This window comes from Neodiprion virginianus, chromosome 6 (assembly GCF_021901495.1).
Source record: "Neodiprion virginianus isolate iyNeoVirg1 chromosome 6, iyNeoVirg1.1, whole genome shotgun sequence".
In the NCBI taxonomy this organism is placed as follows: domain Eukaryota; kingdom Metazoa; phylum Arthropoda; class Insecta; order Hymenoptera; family Diprionidae; genus Neodiprion; species Neodiprion virginianus.
The window spans coordinates 9,644,420-9,664,427 of NC_060882.1; the positions used below are offsets into that span (position 1 = coordinate 9,644,420).

At 39.9% G+C, this 20,008-nt stretch overlaps 1 protein-coding gene across 7 annotated transcripts in view; it reads left to right on the plus strand.

Annotated features, from left to right (window-relative positions):
• The window catches only part of LOC124306614 (delta-sarcoglycan), a 167,770-nt gene that overhangs the window by 109,285 nt on the left and 38,477 nt on the right, over positions 1 to 20,008 (plus strand). The window contains exons 1-3 of one of the 7 annotated variants that reach the window (XM_046767413.1): positions 915 to 1,147; positions 2,833 to 3,604; positions 4,032 to 4,087. Coding sequence is in view for 1 of the 7 variants with exons in the window: in XM_046767407.1 (XP_046623363.1) it covers positions 4,032 to 4,087 (56 nt within the window). In the remaining 6 variants the exon portion in view is untranslated. Of the gene's footprint in view, positions 1 to 914; positions 1,488 to 2,480; positions 3,605 to 3,905; positions 3,950 to 4,031; positions 4,088 to 20,008 lie in introns of those variants that run through there. The other 6 variants (XM_046767414.1, XM_046767409.1, XM_046767410.1 and 3 more) reach the window with 6 other exon arrangements.

The following is a 20,008-nucleotide window of genomic DNA, read 5'->3' on the forward strand; positions in this document are numbered from 1 at the left end:
ATTCGAGGAGGCTGTCAAAACATTTCAGACATACTTTATAAAGGAATAAAAATCGCTTACAGCCAGTCTAAAATAATGTGAACATATTTTACTCCCTGCGTTCGAACGAAATTAAATCTTCGGTAGAAACGGGCAGATTCTTACCGTGGATTTTAAAAGCTGAAGTTCATCGAAGAGGGAGGATTAAAACCTCAGGATTCTTTGCCCTAAGAACTTAACGGCAAGGCAAGTGGACAAGTGTTGCATTAACTATTACCTCTAGATTAATAAGAGTAGCAGCGCGTTGCTCGGTACGGCGAGATAGCGCTGAATCATTCATCAGTATTGGAAAACCGACCACAGCGAGGTAGCAGGTAGAGATTCCGTGCGACCAATTGGACCAACAGAGCCTGTAAAAGTGTGGGCGATTCGATTCGTTGAATTCGTAAAATCTGTAGATTTTACAGAGCATGACTTGGATGTACGGATATTTGCCTCTGTCAAACAAATCGCGTTTCGTTCGCTTTGGCGAAATCGATAACAGTTCAACGTTTGTTGCATCGATAGCCTTTTTCCGTTTGTTTTTCGCGAATCTCAATAAGCTGCGTTTCTTATAACCGGTCGAACGCTGACTCTTCATTTACTGCATAGAATTGTTTGAAAATTCAGAGAGAAATTTTCGTCGCGCACGTGCGTATATTGCAATGGGTGTAACAATTTATACTAGTTTGTAATAGCTGCGGGGACCACCTGGTACGCATATTATTTTGAGAAAAATAAAATAGATTAGTCGGTCGAAGCCTAACGAAAATAGCCCAAGGGGTAAAGAGGGAGAGAGAGAGAGAGAGAGAGAAAGAGAGTTTTCCCACTATGTGGAACACCGAATAGCTGCTACACCTATATTCGAGTATTTCGGTTCAGTCAGACCAGAAGACTCGGCGAGTGTCTTTTCGTTAAAGAAAATCGACGATACGCGCTACGGTTTATTCAGAATCAAAACCACGTGTCGGGAAAAGCCCATCTGATATAAATCAAAGTGTTTGGAACAAATTGCAAAAATCAGAAAAAGAAGAAGAAAATATTTTCACGTGAAAAAATGTTCGAAAAAGTTTTTGATTATAAAATATGATATTATATTATACGAATACCGTGTAATTTCAACGTGCGGGTCAATTCTGAAATAATTAATATCGATTCTCGTTTTATAACGCGCGTTGGTATAAGTTTTGTGAATTTTTTTCATTCCTTGTTCCGGATCATTCGTGGATGATCAAAGAATCGTAGATTTACAAGCCATGTCGAAATGAATGCGCGGACCGAGTGGGTGATATCATAATTGAATAAAATTCAAATGGCGGTCACATAACGTAAAATCACGTCGTTAAAACGGGAGAGTTGAAAAACTTTTTTTCATAATCCGCTATTGTGTGTAAGAGAGAGATAGAGAGAGAGAGAGAGACTCAGGCGAGCAGATATAAAGCGGATCAAGAACCACCTTCTATAATCTGGTACGCAATTTCGTGATTACGTAAGAGCTTAAAAAAATGATGCAAAATGATAAAAAAAAACTGCAATATTCAAAAAAAAAAAAAAAGGGAAATATATTTTTATCTATCAATCCTGTCACGTTTATCATACCTGAGAACATTTTTCGTTGCACGCTGCTTTTTTTTTGGATTTTTTAATATTTCACCTAGTCCTATAATATAACTAATTATTCGCAAAGTCCTCCATCTCTCAAAAAATTACGCTCATATCCTTTTCATTTCCGCCAATCATCGACATTCCTTTACCCGGCTTAAGCATACAATACATTTGAATGAAACGCAGTTACATACAACACAACTATACGCCATTACTTTGTGGAATTATAAGGAATTTGATTGAGTTTCAAAAATTCGCATCCGCGATTATGCAAAGAAAAATAAAGAAATATAAATACAGGGACGAAAAATTATTCTTGTCGAAATGAGCGAGTCGTGCGCAAATGACGTTGAGAGCAATTATTAGCATATCGGTAACTGTCATCGTAGCCGAAGAGACTTGATTTAAGGACATGCAATTTGGCCGCAAGGCTACGAACAGATGTTCGCGCTGAAGATGCTTCAGTGCTAAACGTGAGCCACGCTGCCTGTAAATGCGAGGGAGAAGATCGACTCTCTCGCCCTCTCTCTCTCTCTCTCCCCCCCTCTCTCTCTCCCTATCTCTCTCTCTCTCTCTCTCTCTCTGCAGAGCATACCAAGTCGTTCACCCAAAGTTTCCCGAACGTTTTCCGTTTCCCATGAAAATTAATGCGATTACAAACGCTTGCAGGGAGCGTTAATGACACTTCTAACGCCTGGAGGCGGGATATCGTTTGATACGCGATACGCCCGGTGTTTAGCCCTACAGTGTCTATAGAAAATGGCCGCTTCCGAATTCCGGCGGGCTTTTCGGCCCCCAGAGCGAAGTTTTTCGCTCTCTTCTTTCTTCCTTTCCTTCTAATTTTCCTTTTTCACCAGCGCCGCACGGCATTAGGCTCATCTGAAGCGCGTAATACCCCGCTCGTTGTAATCGAGGTAAACCGACGAGATCTCGCAATTAAATGCTGCCCTCTTGTGTGTGGTACTCGACCCCACGCGCCTCGCGGTGAAAAGTGAGCGCGCTGGCTTAACCATTTAGAACCATTCAAGCCACCGAGTATATATAAGCGCGGGCTGTACGCACGTAGTTGTTAATTATAAAATTTCAAGAGATCCGATGAAATTCTGCATGGCGAGGAATTCCCGCCGTTGCCCCAGCAATATATTCTATTCGACGTAATTACGGTATTCTCATCTTGTCTTCCGAAATTATCCAATTTTCTAAACTTAGGTCTTGGAAGTAAATAAAAGGCAATCTTCGGATTTGAAATAATTTCACAAGACTGTATTGTATGGCAAGTACGCAACTTCAGATAATTCAAACTGTAATTCAAAAATAGAAACCTCCTTAGGTTTGCACTTTTTTCACAAACAATCGTTTCTTTGAAACAAAAATTCATTTTATAGGATGTAGTATTGACTATAATCATGTTGAGATGAAAGGATTCCGGATGAAACGTTTCGTCTTGTTACGAGAGACGGTTAATTTTTTTTCCACCGAAAGTTTGTTTACATTTGAAAACTTGTTTCGACAAGAGCTTGTCTTTACCGAACGGCAGAAATTGGGTTACTTTGTTCTATATCTATATTTACAATTTTGTGAGAATCTAAAAAAACAATCCTCTGCTAAAACGAGCAATTTCGATTTCCGTTTAAACTCTAAACTACGAGCCGAATTTAAGATAAAGAGTGAGTATTGTAAAAAAAAAAAAATAGCGAGCTCTGGAATCAACTGTGACTTTATACAGATCATCGCCGCAATGTTATGCTTTTCGTGCTCGCTAATTGGCTAACAATTCCATCATCGTTTTACAAAGAAGTCTGCAAATAGCTCAGCTATAACGAATAACTAGGAAGTGATAGAAAAGAAGAGCTGCTTCCTCGTCAAATCAGAAGTCGAATTTGATATCACAGATTTTCTTCTTCTCGATGAAAGGAAAACTCGAATTAAAAATAATTCAACGGGACATTCCACTTGTCAAACTTGATGCGATAATTGAACGGTAAGTGACAGATGCGTGAGAAGCGCCAAGAGACTAGTTTTGAAATCACGTGCACTTGGCAGCTTAGAGGGTGCTGTTTTTCGGTAATTAATTAGTTTCGCCGAACTTACAGAGTGACGTAACCTACTGACTACGTACACGTGTTGAGCCCACGGTCTTGCTCATTTTCTTTTACCTCAGTTTATATTATAACTACACGGCGTTTCTTCCTCCGCTGTGAATACGCGTCTTGTAAAATGTTCGGAATTACTTCGAGATTTTTCCAATGTACAGGGATCACATTGCATAATTTATTTTGCAGCTTTAAACGGTAGAAATTTCATCTCACTTACCATTGGGAATAAGGTATTTACAACCGTGAAGTTCATTTATGACGTTGAGATTGATCAAAGCTTAATCATTATCCTTCTCTTTTCGTCTGTTGCAGACTGGGAACAACCACAAATCGCCAGACAATTCACCGCATACGGAGCAGAAATTAAGGTAAGAGGATTTTGGCTCTGGATTTTATCAATTCGCACGTCGCAGACGAACCACCAGAAGCTTGAGCTTCTGCTCTTCCTTAAGATTGATATTTTAAACTTGGCTGCATAATCATCGTTCAGATGTATTATCCAACCGGTACACTCAGAGAATACAGCCAAACTTCGTAGTTGTTTCAAAAAACTACAGATAGCGAGAGAGAGAAAAGCGTGCAAAAGCTACGAAGGACCGCAAATCAATAGAGAATAAGGAGTTGCGACTATTTTTTTAACTGACAAAAAAAACGTAGCGTTTCAGAATACGAAAGAAAGTGGCCAGACGTCGTCGCCGCCGGTTGCGGATTGGAAGAGAAAAGGAACGATACGATAGCGAAACTGCTATTTGCTTATTTTCCTTAGATTTGGCCGAAGAGCCAAAGAGGCTGTCATGCTGGCCAGAAAAACAAACTGACAAAGCGGCGTCGTCCTCGTTCTCGACGCGACGAAATCACTGAAAGAGAACGCGAAGATAAGGCATACGCAAGCCGAGGAGCCTAATTACAAAGTTTTATCATCATCAGTCGCGTGACTGTGCCACGTGTAATTACGAATTTAGCAATTTAGCAATTTAGCAATTTGTAACACACGAAGTGCTCATGGAGCCATTATCTCAACTAGCACCTGCTATTCCCAGAAGGCATAAATTGTTATTGGTTTTGACTGGAGTCATATGTTGTGCGCCGATAAAACCGAGCGCGCGGCTAGCTTATCATGCCGAATTGGTACCTACTGCCTAACAATAAGTAGTTTTCGAACAATAATTTACCGGCGATCTTCCAGTGAAAGATTTGCATTTTTGTTTCACAATTCATGTTCTTACAAGTCAGAAGTACTCGTGTCTACTTATAATATGCGGTTCGTTTCGATCGGCTGGGTAGAAAAATAGATTTGACAAATTGTGGAACTAGTTTTACGTTCAATTTAAAACTTAACATTTGTGAACAATCAGAATTTATTTTTTGACGACAATCGCCGAATCTTCAAGTTCTTTCTCATTTGTCGTCGTGAAAGATGATCCATCCAAAAAATAGCTTCGCGATAACTTCAAAACAAACCCGGCTTCCATAATTTTCCTTCATTTGTCAGCCGAAATTATAGAAAACGAAACTAGGCCATTTTTATTAAAATTCGACTGAAAAATAAATCATATAGCCCTTGTGTAAATTTCCCCAACTGCGCGAAATTGTAAAAAAATGTCGATAACTCGATAAACGCTACAAATTTTACATCTCTATTATTTTAGGATTTTCCATTGTCAGCATAGTTTGAAATACCAAAATGGCTTCCAGCTGATATATAACGTATGCATCGGCGGATGAATCACTCTTAGCAGCCAAATTATTATGCTCCACAGAAACTTTTTTGAACCCGCTTTTTTTCCGTCCGGTTTAAAATTCCCACATTCTAGATTTTTGAAAACGTCATAAAAATCATCTGGAATTATTCTCGATTGCAAAAAAAGTACAACAAGTTATTACAAGTTTATGGGATCGTCGCACTGTAGCAAAAAAATCGTAACATCTAAATCGTTACTACTACAAAATAAACGGTGTGTCGTTAAACCTTGGAATCTTTCCCTACGATGCTTGTTTAAATGACCTACCTACAATTGACAGAAATTAGTTCGATACCGGGTGCTTGTTAAAAATGAAAAAGCGAGACGGTTCTCGAATCGATCTTTGCAGAGAAGACTCAAAAATAAATCTGGCCAACACCCTCATCCCAGAGACTCTGCGAGTGGGAGGGGGGGGGGGGGGGAGGAGGAATAATTTATTCGAGCTTGCAGCTATAATGTCCCGCAGTGTGTGCACGTGAAACGCTCGTATTAAAATATAACTCTAAAAATACAAGAAGCCCGAGGGTGCAGACGGCAAGCAACGTATACAAGCTTCTTATTTTATGCCTCTCGGTCAAAAATCATTCGACTTTTTCCAAGGCGAGTTTAGCTTTCGGAGGCGATGCGATACGGCCGGAGAGCTTAGGTATGTATAACCTAGAACCAACAACAACGTAGGTATAAGATGAGAGCAAAAAGGCCAAAGGTGCTTTTCAGGATTTTTCTATTACGTTCCGCGTTCCCGAAAGCGTGACGTATGTAGGCGGATGTATGTGGCACACATGCAAGCGAGCTGCCAGACCGTTATATATTACGTCCCCGAGTAGCGGTGCATAGCTACATTGTGCATTGTACACCATCATGGCGGCCCGCTGCCGCGCGACTATGCTTCGGACAGGCTCTGATCAAAGCGTGTTATATCCCAACTGCTACATGACATGAATATGAATGCAATCCTGCAGGTGAACCTACAGCCGCCTTGTCCCTTACGCTACCTACCTTCGGTAAAACCTATTTCGCAATTGCTGCGACCCTCTGCGTAAGTCGCCACTGAGGGGACATTTGCGGTAGTGGTTAAGCCATCCGTTTCTTAACTATTTTCATTTTCTACCGTGGCCATGAATCTAGTTCTGGATAGGTATGTACGGCAATGTTCTTTGATGCCTTTCCCGTTCTGCTAACTTGTTTGCGGTCCGAAACAAAATGCGTGTTCAATTCTAGACAAATTTTTGTGAATGTGGCTGGCGAAGATGTTGGTGTGAGAAAATAATAATAATAATAATAATAATAATAATAATTTAATGATATCCATTGCGATGTTGGACAAAGATTACATGAACAGCAAATGGAATACAAAAATCCTTAAAAGTTATTATAGTAATCAACTCTAAGGATATGAAGAGTTAACGAGGAAAAGAATGGGAGTCGATGTCACGTAATTCGTATGGAATCGAGTTCGCATTTTGCTTCGAGCGAAAACGAGGTAGCCAGAAGGTAAAGGCATTAATGAACATTACTGTTATACATGATGAAAATGTAGTTTCCGGTGTTACTATTTTGTTTTTTTTTTTACCATGGCCACTCGAAATATATTTTCTTCTACTCGACTGTAAAAATGTATTTAACGAAGTAAATGGATTGAATGCTGCAAGAATCAGAAAATTTAGAATCGAGAATTATAATTACACAAATGAACAGGCGTTCTTGGAGAACCCTGACAGTAATTATGAAATAAAATTGTTGTAACTAAATATTTGCACAATTTTCGACGTTCTTGAAGGTGTTACCCAGATGGCAATAGAACATCAGTTTTTAAGGAGAGGTTTGATTCAATCCGAGATATTTAAAAAAATTCGGACTTACAATTCACAAAAAACGCAGTGTCATGCAGTGTCGCTCAAAACATCATGACATTAAATTAGCAATAATTAATAAATATTTATTTCTAATAAGGAATATATATCTTCAACGAAAGTTAGGCGAAGAAATGTTAAATTACTCTCCTGCCATTCTCCTACTCACTACTCGCTACCAGTAACTTGACGTAAAAAGTGTTGAAAAATACAATTAAACGGTCATTTGAACCAGCGGTCAGCTTTGTATGAAAATCGCTGAATTTATACAAAAATCATCGAATGCAGCAATATAATTCAGCTAACGCATAATTCAACGTATACAATATACATGGACAACGGATATATCCAGAAAACTTCATACATATACTATGATATAATGCTATTTGAGTATCTGTAAAATGTGTACAATGTACAGGGTGGTCTTTTTTAATCACCCCAGGCAAATATCGCGAAAACTAGAAGCCACACAAAAAAAAATTGATACAAAACCTGGTCGATTTTGAGCGGGAAAGATAATGCTGATATGGGTTCATTTGTTAATTGCTCGACTTACAAATTTTTTTGAGTACTTTGTGATTTTATATGTGGAATGTTTACTATAACCAGCTGATAGCGGGTTTAAAAACAAGTTCAAAAACGCAAATAAAATATTCAATTCTTTAAATATTGACAAATTGTGCAGAATTTTCAAAAAGTGAAGTATGTAACCGCTTTTCTCCGAGACAAGACATTAAGCTCCGTAATGTTTCATTCCTTGTTTGCGTTTGAGGGGCAATAAGAGATGTAGTTTTTCCGAACCATGGAGATCGATGCTTCATTTCGACGGAAAATGGTTGACTCTTTCACTTTTTGAAGATGAAGAAAAATTTTGAATAATAGGAAAGCTTTCGGAAAGTTTGAAAAAAAAACACCCTGTATACGAAAGGTCCGCGCGAGTAGCCACAATTTCAACGCCGAAGCCCGGCTGCAGTTTTCGTCCCATAAAAAATGGTTAATACCGTGCAACGTGACAAAAACCAGTTCCGCGTACATGTACTATATAATCTTTTTGAGTGACGCGAATCGGCGTGATACGTAGACGTGTTCATAAAATAGAAAATTTCCGCACGTGCGTAAGGTATGGCTTTGAATATTTTACTCGGCACGCACTTGCCAAAGGCCTCGAACAGAATATACTCTTTGATGTTTACGTTTGCAAAAAACTCCCCGTTATCCGGTTAATTAGTCCCCACGTGGGTAGTAACAGCTCTCAATTACAGCGCGACGCATTGTGGGTAACGCAAAATTTCGTTACGTGATATTTCCAAATTTACGAGGATTGCGGAAGCGCAAAAAAGGCGAAATATTGAAATAAAATGTGAACTGTATATGAACCCCTGATTGTTCGTAGCGTTTTCAAAAATTGACCCGTTTTCATTTTCAAAATCCTTGTTCACGTTCGATCGTTGTTGAACATAAGAATGATACAGGGCGAGAAAAAAATCCTGTAAAAAAAGAAAGTTACTTGGCCAAGATTTTTCCATTGCAATTTAATAATCAATGAATCTAATCAGTTGAATTTTTGGTTTGTTGTCTTCGTCATTTTATCTGAAGGTGCTCAGTCAGTGTAATTTGTAAGCAGCAATTTGAAGCACAGTAAAACACGTAGTTGAAAACACGCGTTGTATAAACGCGAGGCAAGCCCCGTTTTACGAGGGTAAAAAGATGAAGTCAAGAACGAGAGTGCAATGCCTAAAGTGAGGCGGAGTGTTATCGGTTCGTGCAAGGCTAGGTTACACAACGTTAGGAAAGGTGGGTAAAATAAGGTAAAATAGAGGAGAGGAGAGGAGAGGAGTGGTAGTGAATGTGGGAACGAAAAGATTGTGAAAAACTGCACACACGCATTGCTGAGGCAACCCTTGACTCTGGTAGAACGGTGAAGTTATTGTCGACCTTTTTTTTCTATTTTTTGAATTAACAAACCGCGATACGATTGATTTTTTTTTCTTCACCGTTCCTTTCTTCTTTTTGAATGACGTTTCGCAGTGATTATAATATATATTCAAACGTGGCCTTTTCTTTGTCAAGATTGTCGTCGAACCGCGAAAGACGAAGTGAAGGAATTGAAAGCAGAAAAAAAAAGAATTCTGAATTATGATTTGGAAGAGGAATTTTTACAACAGAACTGAGAACGATTTCTACTTGAACGTAATATGTATATATACATATATATATATACACGCCCCGCCTTTTTCATTTTATCCTACGAGATGACGTGACTATTCCCACCTTACCGCCTCCCACCTTCCCTTTATCCGACGTACCTCTGCCAACAATCAGATACCCAAAGATTGAAAGAAAATACGTCGAGCGTTATTTCAGGCGTCTGCCGAGCTGCTCACGATTTTTTCACATTTTCATCCTGCACACTGCAGTTCGCTAGGCAACGTAACCGCGGCTCAAAATACGTATGTGTCACAGTTCACGCATTAGAAATGCCAAACTTATTCTCACCATAATTTTTCATTCCTAAAATAATACGGTAGTTTTGTTTAAATGGAAAACCTTTCTGGTGAGGATATGATTATAATTAAAACATTTTCAAAAATGTGGAAAGTAATCGGTACCGTACGATACGTTATACAGTACCTGATATAACCAGAATCCAAGTTCATAACGCAACAGCAATTTGTTACTCTGGCCTGAATGATTGAGACTTTGTTCGGAAAATAATGGAAAACTCATCAATTAATTTTCTATTTTTCCCCTCAGTTTTCAAAGTTAAAAAATACCCACACTCTTAAATTTTAGTTGCAAGCGTTGACAGGAAATTGAAAAACTGGAAAAAATGAACTCTGACGGTTTCTTTAGAATTACGTTTAATTTCAGTAGCTGCAAAGTGTTTTAACGATCATGCGGCGGACTCTCTCGCGTATCGCAACCACGCACGCCGCAAGTCATTAAGATAATTGTTAATTGGAAGAAAATAAAAATAAAATTAAACTAATAGTAATGATAATAATAATAGTCAGCGGTAAAGGATTAAAGCTATATAGCGACGATGCTGCCGATACCGCCGACGACGACGACTTCCTCGTTCGTAACTTTGAATTTCGTTCTACTTTTCTTTGCTCTAACTCTATCTCTCTCACTCTCAAAACTTTTGGAATAAACTTTGTTCAGCAAGCCTAGTTGAAGAAGAAGAGGTGGGTATCATCCCGGCATAAAATATGGATTATTCCGGTTATTTGCATTCGAAAAATAAACCGATAACTTTGTGAAATGTTCCTTATGTATCTGCAACTACGTTTCCACCGTCGCGTCGTCCAATTTCACCGCATCACTGGCTCCCGTCCATCTTACCCATTATGCAATTCGTGCAATTTCGCTGACACTTTCTGCTTTGAATTGTCCGGTACCGTTATCGAGCCTCGTGATTCTGCCCAATGTTCCCTCAATCCGGGCCTCACTTTTCAATCACCATTGTTTTCAACGTTATTTTACGATCAGTCAAGCCATGACGTTACACGGATTGACAAGAAAGAAAGTTTCGTGCCGGGTAAATTCGAATAACTTCTATTCGCCAGCGGCAACGTACCGGATTAACTATTATTCATACATCATTCGGTGCTTCGATAGAAATGAATCAAACACAAAAAAATGTACTTTTAAAAATAATGGATTGTGATATAACAACAATATGCAGTTGTTTGCGGACAGTACTCTGTAATTGATTTTTTTCTTCTGTTTTTTATAGAGATATTACATTTTGAATGAATATCGGATTATTTTCGCAGGCTCAACTTATTTGCAGCCTCTCCAAAACTTGACTAGTTTTATTTCAGCGCGCAGCGACCATTACGTATGTACATTAAGCAGGCTTATATCCAGCATCAAAGCTGATAAAATGAACGCTGATGCAAATAACAACAATGCAAAATAAAAATATCACGCTAAAGCCTGAAATATCTGACTCACCAAACGATGATAACAGGTCATCAACAGAACCCCGTTCGTACTGAAAGCAGCCGTTGTGTATTTTGATTCGAGAAATCAACAATAAAAAAAAAAAAACAGCGAGTGCGTTTGTCAACAAGTTCAAAATTGAACACCGCTAAAAATTACATTTATCAATAAAGCTTAATTAACGAACCAGTTGAAGAGCAAAGTAAAAAGTTTCACAGGCTGTACATTTTCGAAAAAATATACTCACTCTTGTCAGTTACATGAATCATTCTATTTTCGTAACAAAAAACTGTTTATCGATATAATTGGCGCCCAGAAGGTCAAAGCCTGCTTGTAACATTTCGAATACGCGAATTGAACGATTTTCGCAGTGTTTGTAGCAAAGCAGTTTAAAATCGCGACACTCTTCGAGCTTGTCGTAAAATTTGATTTTCTGGTGTCAGTTGGGTGGGATCGGAGTAGGGATTGCGTTGATCAAAGTTTGTCCCGACTCTGCAGTGCGTTGTAGCGTTAGATTTATTTGCGTGAGAGCGAGGTAAAGGGGTAAAAAGAAGAGAAAAAGAAAAAAGGGCGCCGAACACAAACAATGAGTTCAAAGAGGGTAAATCCAGGAATTTCGTAGCTCGATCGAGGCGCAAAGTACGGCTGGTAAAAGCCAGAGGTAAACTGCACCAACCGCCGCAGGCTGAGGGATCAGTCTACCTGCACAAAAACGTTTCCATGAAATATTCACACGCCCCTTGTATACGCGGTCTTCGTTTTTCTGGAGCGGAGGCAGGAGGGAAGAAAATGGCGGAGAGGGGGATTTTTCCAGATAAAGGAAAACGTCGAAGCGCCGGTGAGGAATTTTTCGGTTTCCGGATATCCGGTAAATATCGCCTTCGGTGCAATGCGATATGGGCGTCGCTTTTGCGGGGCCGCGAATCATGCCAGCCGTATGTAGGTACCGTTTATTCAAATCTTTCCAATCCCGAGATTATTTCACGCGTCATCTCGAGCCTCTATTCGGTAGAGTCAGCCCACTTTTACGCACTATTACACGTATCCCAGATGCTCGTTCCGACTCAAAATTCCACCCTCACACCTCCGAAAGTGATTCCCAAACTCCGGGATATGACCGAGGAGAGGAGACCTTACAGCTGACGGTGTTAGCCCGGTGCCCCATGTGTCGCATGATTACAATTTCAATGCAAATCAAATGAACCAATCATAAGCTCCCCCCTTCATCCTTCGCTCACTTTCTCTTCTCATCCTCCTGCCAGCAACCATTCCGCGCTATCAGAGATTGGGAAATTTTTTTTCTTACACTCTTCCTTTTCTACTCTTTTCTTTGCTCTCCTCTGCTTTTTCGCTCTTGCTTCAACCCTCCTGCGCCTCCGAGGACCAAACTCTGCCGCGCAACGTTCGACCGAGTGAGATGTTCTCAAGGAAATATTGGCGCTCGCAGGAAAAACTCTTCGCTGCAGATGGACCGAGATACCGGCTTTGTGCGAAAATGAAAAAGTCACGGGGACGAATATAAGAATACGAAATCAGAGGACGTCGAAACGTCGCGGCGGAACGCGTCTCCAGCTCGCGGTATCTCGATAAGGAACAAACGAATCAGTGACAAAAAAAAAGTAAAAAATAAACAAAATCAAGCAAAAAAGAAAACGAAACAAGAAACGAGAGAAAATATCTTTACACCCATAACTCTTGATATTGAAATTATTTGTGCAGGCCAGACATGACCTGCCTTTGATCGATACCTCTCAGACAACTATCAACGACGCAGACGATGAAATTCGCTTTGAAGGTTGGATAAAGGAGAAAAGGAAAACAACGTAAAAGAAACTTGTTTACAGACATCCTCTCTACAAAAAAACATTTCTACGCTATCCAATTCTAAAGAATGATTTTTGAACCGAATCAACGATCGCCGTGAACTCTGAAAAACTGGGCTACGTGAAACAATTTTTCTATAGAAATAAACTCTGTCAAAACGATCTGTCTAGGAACGAAACGATTTCTGCAAAACCAAGGCCCGCTGGACGGTAAAAATCTCAGATTTATAAATTCCCAGTAAAGCACAATATTCTAATTAGCAATAGTTATTTGCAATTTTAGAATGACTTTCGCAGAAATGAGTTTGCGAAATATGACTATATTTTGCTCTATTAGGGTTTACAACACTGTAGACAAACCTAACGTTGCGAAATAAATATTTCTCTCAAAAATACATCGTTGCATTACATTCCGAAAAGTTACGTTATTTTTTCGTGAAACGGTGAAAGAGAACAATACAAACCAGGCTATTGCCTGTTCGAAAAACGAGAGAAACCCGAATTCAGAAAATATCTTTGGCAAGAGTAAAGAAAATCCGATCAGCCCGAAAATCTGGTTATCGCGGCATGGTAAGCCTGAAAACACGTCATGTTCTAATTTCCGTTATTCCACTCTTCAACGACGTTTTTCCATCGAGTTACACTGGTGAACAGGCAAAGCCTGCAGGGAGTGCGACCACCCTAGCTGTTTACGCCATGACCCATTTTACAAGTGTCGAGGGAGACCAGAGTCAATTGTGACACCTTTCATATAACCAACTGTCAGGGTGTTGGAAGTGTTCAAAGGGCCAAATTTTATTGCAATATCCATCCAACCTTCGAGGTTCCAAAACAATGTCAGTATCAGGATTTCCATGTCGGACTTGAAATCATCGAAGTAAATCAGAGTTGAACGACCATTTGAAAAATCGTAATGTGTCCGTTGATTTCTGGTGATTGTCGATAACAGGCAAGATTCATATGTGAAACGATGATTGAGCTTTAGGTCATTCTCATCCCAAGTACAAGAACTAATCCCGGATTTCTCCGGGAAACCGGGTCGACGGTGAAGGGTGAAGCGGTGAGGTGGGGAAAAAAAATGAGGAAATAGGTAGTCCGACACGCAGAGGCTTAGGCCATGCGTGAAAAAGAGCAACAGAAGCGAAATTCAATCTGCAACGGTAACGTACCCCTGTACAATGGACCGCAGAGGGTACGGCTGCTCCTATCCCTCCTTCGGGAACGAGGCGAGAGTTGGAAGGCAGGGAAATACGCCTTCGGCGAGAGGGTGAGGATCCTGATCTTAAGCCCGGAGAATAAGCGAACGGTGATATTATTCAAAAGGGACATCGCCCGACGATCCGTCACTGTTCAATCAGAGCGCCGGCACCCTGACCCTCTCCTCCAAAAGGGCTGCGTCTAACGTTGGCTGACATTGCCTGACGCGAGGTCGTGTGTTAACATCCAATTCCAACGTCACACTCTCCCTCGCTCGCTCTCTTTCTCTTCATCTCACTTGCTCTCACCCAGCTCGTTTCCCTCCAATGCTGACGGGACGACGACGCCGAGAAGGAAGCGGAGGACGGTGACGAGAAAAGTGTAGTCGATTTAAAAAGTGCGATTGGAAATCGGATTCGAACGAAATTCTAGTCTCCGAATATAAACGATCGTGTCTCTGCAGTAGGAGTGGATATAAATTTATAACACTTCTGCTGTTTTGCTATTTATATTCTTGATTCTTATGATTCAAATATTATCCTACTCCTTTGCAAGTATTATTAACTTTCTTTCTGTCGAGCCCAATCCTCATTCAAAATCCCAAGGAGTTTACTTTTCAAAACAGTTACTGAAAATTAACGATCGGACATTGTTCCGTAGGAAGAGTAAAAACATAAATATATGTATATCAGCACATATATACACATACATAAACAAATAACATTTGCTAGCTCACGAAAGTCTTCTTTCAAAAAAGAAGACTCTTGTTGTAGCAACTGAAAATTCAGTTATCGCGAAACCTTTGTATCGTACGCACGGAGTCCCGGAGCAAAAAACACATAAACCCATATAAAATCGAATACACCTTCTTAAAGCAATTGCCTTTGGCAAACGAATTATACGATCGAGCGCTGTCTCTCAACTAAATCATACGATCGAGCTTGTCTCTCACAATATAACGCGACGGGCTGACGAGCCCGTCCGTAGGAGTCGAGCATTTTCTCCTCCTGACTTTCTTCGTGGAGTCGAGCGGTCTCCTCCAAATTCTCACACTTAATCATTCACACATTATTAAATATTCATACCTCCTCAAATTTAATTGATTTCATCTAACTTTTGTTCTTGTGTTGAAATATAAATAAATTTGGGTTTTTTATGCCTTACGGCTTTTTCCCAACTAAATTCCCTGGTTCAAGTTATTTTCATAGTATAAGTGTCTTCGTAAGTTTCCTCGTTCATGAATAAACAGACATTCCAAATTTGCTTTCGACACAGTTGAAGTGGCAACAGATTATTGCAGACCAAACATTTCAAATTTCTGTTACGACGTTGATGGAACTCCGAACATGATCTATTTTTAGTACTGACACAACGGCGTCATATTATATCACGTGTTAATTCTACCGAAGAACCGGCACCACATCTATTTCAGAGATTTCGTTTAGTTTCGTCAATGGAGCGTTAACACCGTTACTTAATATCCAAAAATTCAAACTGATCGTGAGTGCGAAATCAGTGTTACAGTTATCATTAACCAGAACAGATGTCTGCCGTTATTTAATCCGGAATAAACCAACAACCCAACGGTCCGAAGTGCAGTCCAATGCTATGTTCCGCAATAAAACAGGTTGACCCAGTACCGAGGAGAGCGATATTCCAGGATCACTTTTACGTGTAAGGGTATTCGTTCTCGTTAGAAGTTCCGCGCGTCACGTAAAACTAGCGAAGTACGTGTCTTCTTAAATGGTACCGGTCCGCACACGTGCGACGTGGGCCGCGGTCAATGGACAAGGATTGGGAAAATATAGCGATCAGTGATAGGACGGGATGGTCATGCCAGGCTTTTATATCCCGTCCAGTGTACCAGTCCGTGTCTTGCTCAAACGCCATTTGTCTTGAGTTTATGGCGGCACGTAAGACCTCTTTGGGGGTATCAACACTATTGTTGATGGTGTCCATTTAGGAGCCAGGGGATCTTGCGGGGCCGGGGATACGTCGCTTCGCGTCTCGACTTAACTCGAGAGTAAGCGCTCTCGGTGGTAGGAACGAAGGTATGGGGTTTCCTAGATCTTTGTCCGTTTCCCATTGTCGCCCGACCTGAACTCTCATTGTTTCATCTCCTTCTGTCTTTTACTTATTGTCAGGAAATGGACTCTCTTGTACCTCGTAACTCTCCCGGAGCCCTTGCCTCCTGACCAACCGAGCCGAAAATGCCCGGCGTCTTCAAGCCGCCTGTTTGTTAATGGTGAACGGGGATGAAACCGAGATTAACAATAGCCAACGCACAACTTTGTCGGATTGCTTGCAGTCACTCTTCGGGATCTATTTGCATGCTTTCATCATCCCGGCACGTGTGTTGCGCTTCTACGCGCACCTTCCAACCAACGTTCATCCCACGTTTAACCTCCCCCCGACGGTTTTATAACTCGCGTAACGTCGTTACAGCGCTGAACTTGCGCGGTGAGCGGCGCGAGGGGCGAATAGAATTGATTTAAATTTCATTGTTGATGACATCGCCAGCGAATAGAATCCGCCGTTTGAACCAGAGTAGGCTAAAGTAGACCCCCCAGTCACTAGTCGACAACATTGACGTGTATGACGGTTTACCAATAGTAATTAATTCGCCTACCTCGACTGTACGGGTTGGGGTTTGCGCACTTACGATTATAATCCCTTGACATCAATGTTCATCACGAAATCGAAACACGGGAGGAATGAAGGAAACTTAAATTCCTCGTAAAAAAAAGACACCTATCCGTGACGGCTGCCACGGAATATATAAATACTTGGCGACTACTTGAGAGGGTGAAAAAATGGATGGTAAGAAAAGAGAGAGAGAATGAGAGAGAGTGAAAAAAAATACTGTGAACACTTTTCACCGTTCCAAGAAAAAGCTTCCACTACAAGAGAGGACGAAAAATTCTGTTACAGTAGATGGCTCGCGCTCGCATAGAATTTTCGATCCAAGACATCCGCTTCACGCCCCTTAAATGGTTTGTCACATTCCTCGAAGGACTTTTCTCTCCACCAAAACCTCATGCGTGTCGATACCTGTTTTATGAACGCGCAGTGAAATCGTACGACTCGGATAGGGATGTTGACAGAATATTCAAACACGCAGGCTTCGATTCTATAGAATAGATAAACTGATTACAGTTATAGATACTCTGAAGCCTTATATTAAATCTAAAACAACTGCATACTCATTGATGCAACACGAAATCATGGGAATATCTCCTCGAGATTAGAAAACCAAACTTATATCTTTCCATCCATTGAACAATTGTTGGACATACTTTTATTTCACTTATTGATTCTTCCCGTGTTTGCAGAAAAATTCCGTGATTCAAACAAAGATTACAGTGAGAACATTCAAACACCGTGTTCCGAGAACGAAATTCAATTTACGGCAACATTTTCTGAGCGAAAAAGAAGGCGTGTTTCTATTTTGAATAGTCGGTTATTTTTCTTCTAAAAATCATATCAACGATTTTTTGTCTTCTCTGCCATTTCATTTTAGCTCGATATTGTAACGTATATAAGGTTTGATTAAGTTTGAAAAATGTTTCGTCGTCTGTTTCGATGAATAGACGGGGAATATACGCAAGATAAATGTTGCGGACAGAAAAGGAGATGGAAAATCTCAATTGGAAAAGACGCGCGCGGTGTCGTAAATATTGGGAAATTGGAAATCGGTTAGCCTTTAGAGATGCGATCGGTGCAGAGCGGCGACATTTGACGTCGGCCATCGAATCAGACGGACAAAAAAGATAAAGGAGAAATAGAGACAAAAATTCTTAAACAATACGCCGTTCCGTATTCGATCCCTTAATTTATTGATTTGACTTTTCTATTTAGGACGGAATTACTTCGCCGATTCGGTCGTCTCAGTAGTCGACCTATCGGTGTAGGTATTGTTTCATATCCCGCAACATAATTTTAATAGGCTGACGTTTACGCTACACGTCAATCTGCCGCACCAAATCAAATCGTGAATAAAAAATGGCCCAATACAAGATTGGATTGTTCCGCGCTCATCACGTTGCATTCATTTTTTTCTTCCTATCTCCTTTCTCTCTTCTATTTCTTTCCGACTCTCTCTACGCGCTATTCCCGAGGTTATCCACCCCGTCATGGTGTGCTGCAGCTTTTTGTCGACTCTTCAAACTTTTACAAAGCTCAATAAAATCTATCAATTTTAAAATTATTGTTACGCTTGAAGAGATGGATTAAATAATTCTTGGTCACGAAACGTAAACAAATATTCACACAATTTGTAATATCACGACACATCTTACGATCTGTAATCAACTTTGTCACAGTTGACTAAAAAATATAGATTTTTTGTAAACCCAAAAATCAATTTTGAATTGATAACATTAAATTTTTATGCAACTATTAATTACTTCAAAAAGTGGTCATGATTATTCAGCGATCACTTACTGCTCGGTTAAAGCAAAACTTATAGCTGAAAATTCTAACAACTTTTTACGCGGTAAAATTCACCCCACGTTGATTTTTCACTAAAACTATAGCTTGATATTTTTGTACGGGAAGAAAATTATTAATACCTTTTATTCGCGTGAAGAACTACAAATTTTGAGTATCTTCAAGCGGAGAGAGATAATTAAAGTAGGGAAATCAATTCTGAAAATATTCCAAGTTCTAAACAAAATGCACAACAATCGACGTGGACAGACAATGATGAATAATCACAAATTTATTAATCGATCCGTAATTCCCTCGAAAGCTGCGCCCAAGCCTATAAAAGCAATGATCAACGAGACATTGACGGCGTTGCCGAAATAACGAAGTGCGAGTGGCTTTAATTTTTGTTCTATTTGTTGTCAAGTTACGCCCCGTCATGAATGTAGCCTGTAACGAGTTGAATATTCAAGAGCTCAGGCTGCTTTGCGATCGTTCCGAAATCTCAACTAATATTCCATCCGCTACAGAACAGATAAAATATCATAAGATTAACAAATCGTGGAGGTTAAGGCGAAAATTCTTTTCTCTGTTGCGATGATAATTACGATCTTTGAGATCATTGACAGACGATAAGTCGAGAAAATAAGACCAAAAAAACAAAAAAAAATTCAATCCAGTGAATGATATATTATGCAGTGAATGGGAGCAAATATATTCGATCCACTTCTGAAAATCGAATTATAAAAAAAGAAATTATAATAATTATAATTCATAAGAGCAAATGAACACATGAAACAGAAAGAAGTGGATCTATAACAATGTAAATGAATTTATTAATTTACAATTTATTTCATCTATTTTGAGAGGAGAAATAAAATGTCGAATTAGTTACGGTATATAACAACGTTTGGGGTCCCCTTTTATGGTAAACATAAATCCGTGAAGTACCGTGCAAATTGTTTCGTTAGAGTCCTCCCCTACCCCCGCTAATTTGGAAAGCAAAAATGGCGACATGTGACTGCAGGCATAAAAAAACAGGTTTTTATCATTGCGTCAAATTTTATTCCTACCCACAAGGTAGGTGTGCTGGCTCTCTTTATTACGAGCAATAAGAAATGATTATTTCGTCTGGGAAAACGGTCCAATTACCAAGTGGATATAACCCGCGAAAATATGCGTCTGTACAGTAGATGTTATGAAATTGTGCGAAAAAGTGTGCAAATTTCAAGTGGCAATAAGAAGATTCAAAAAAAAAAGGAATACAGAGTACAGCGAGACTTTGTATACATCCCGAAATT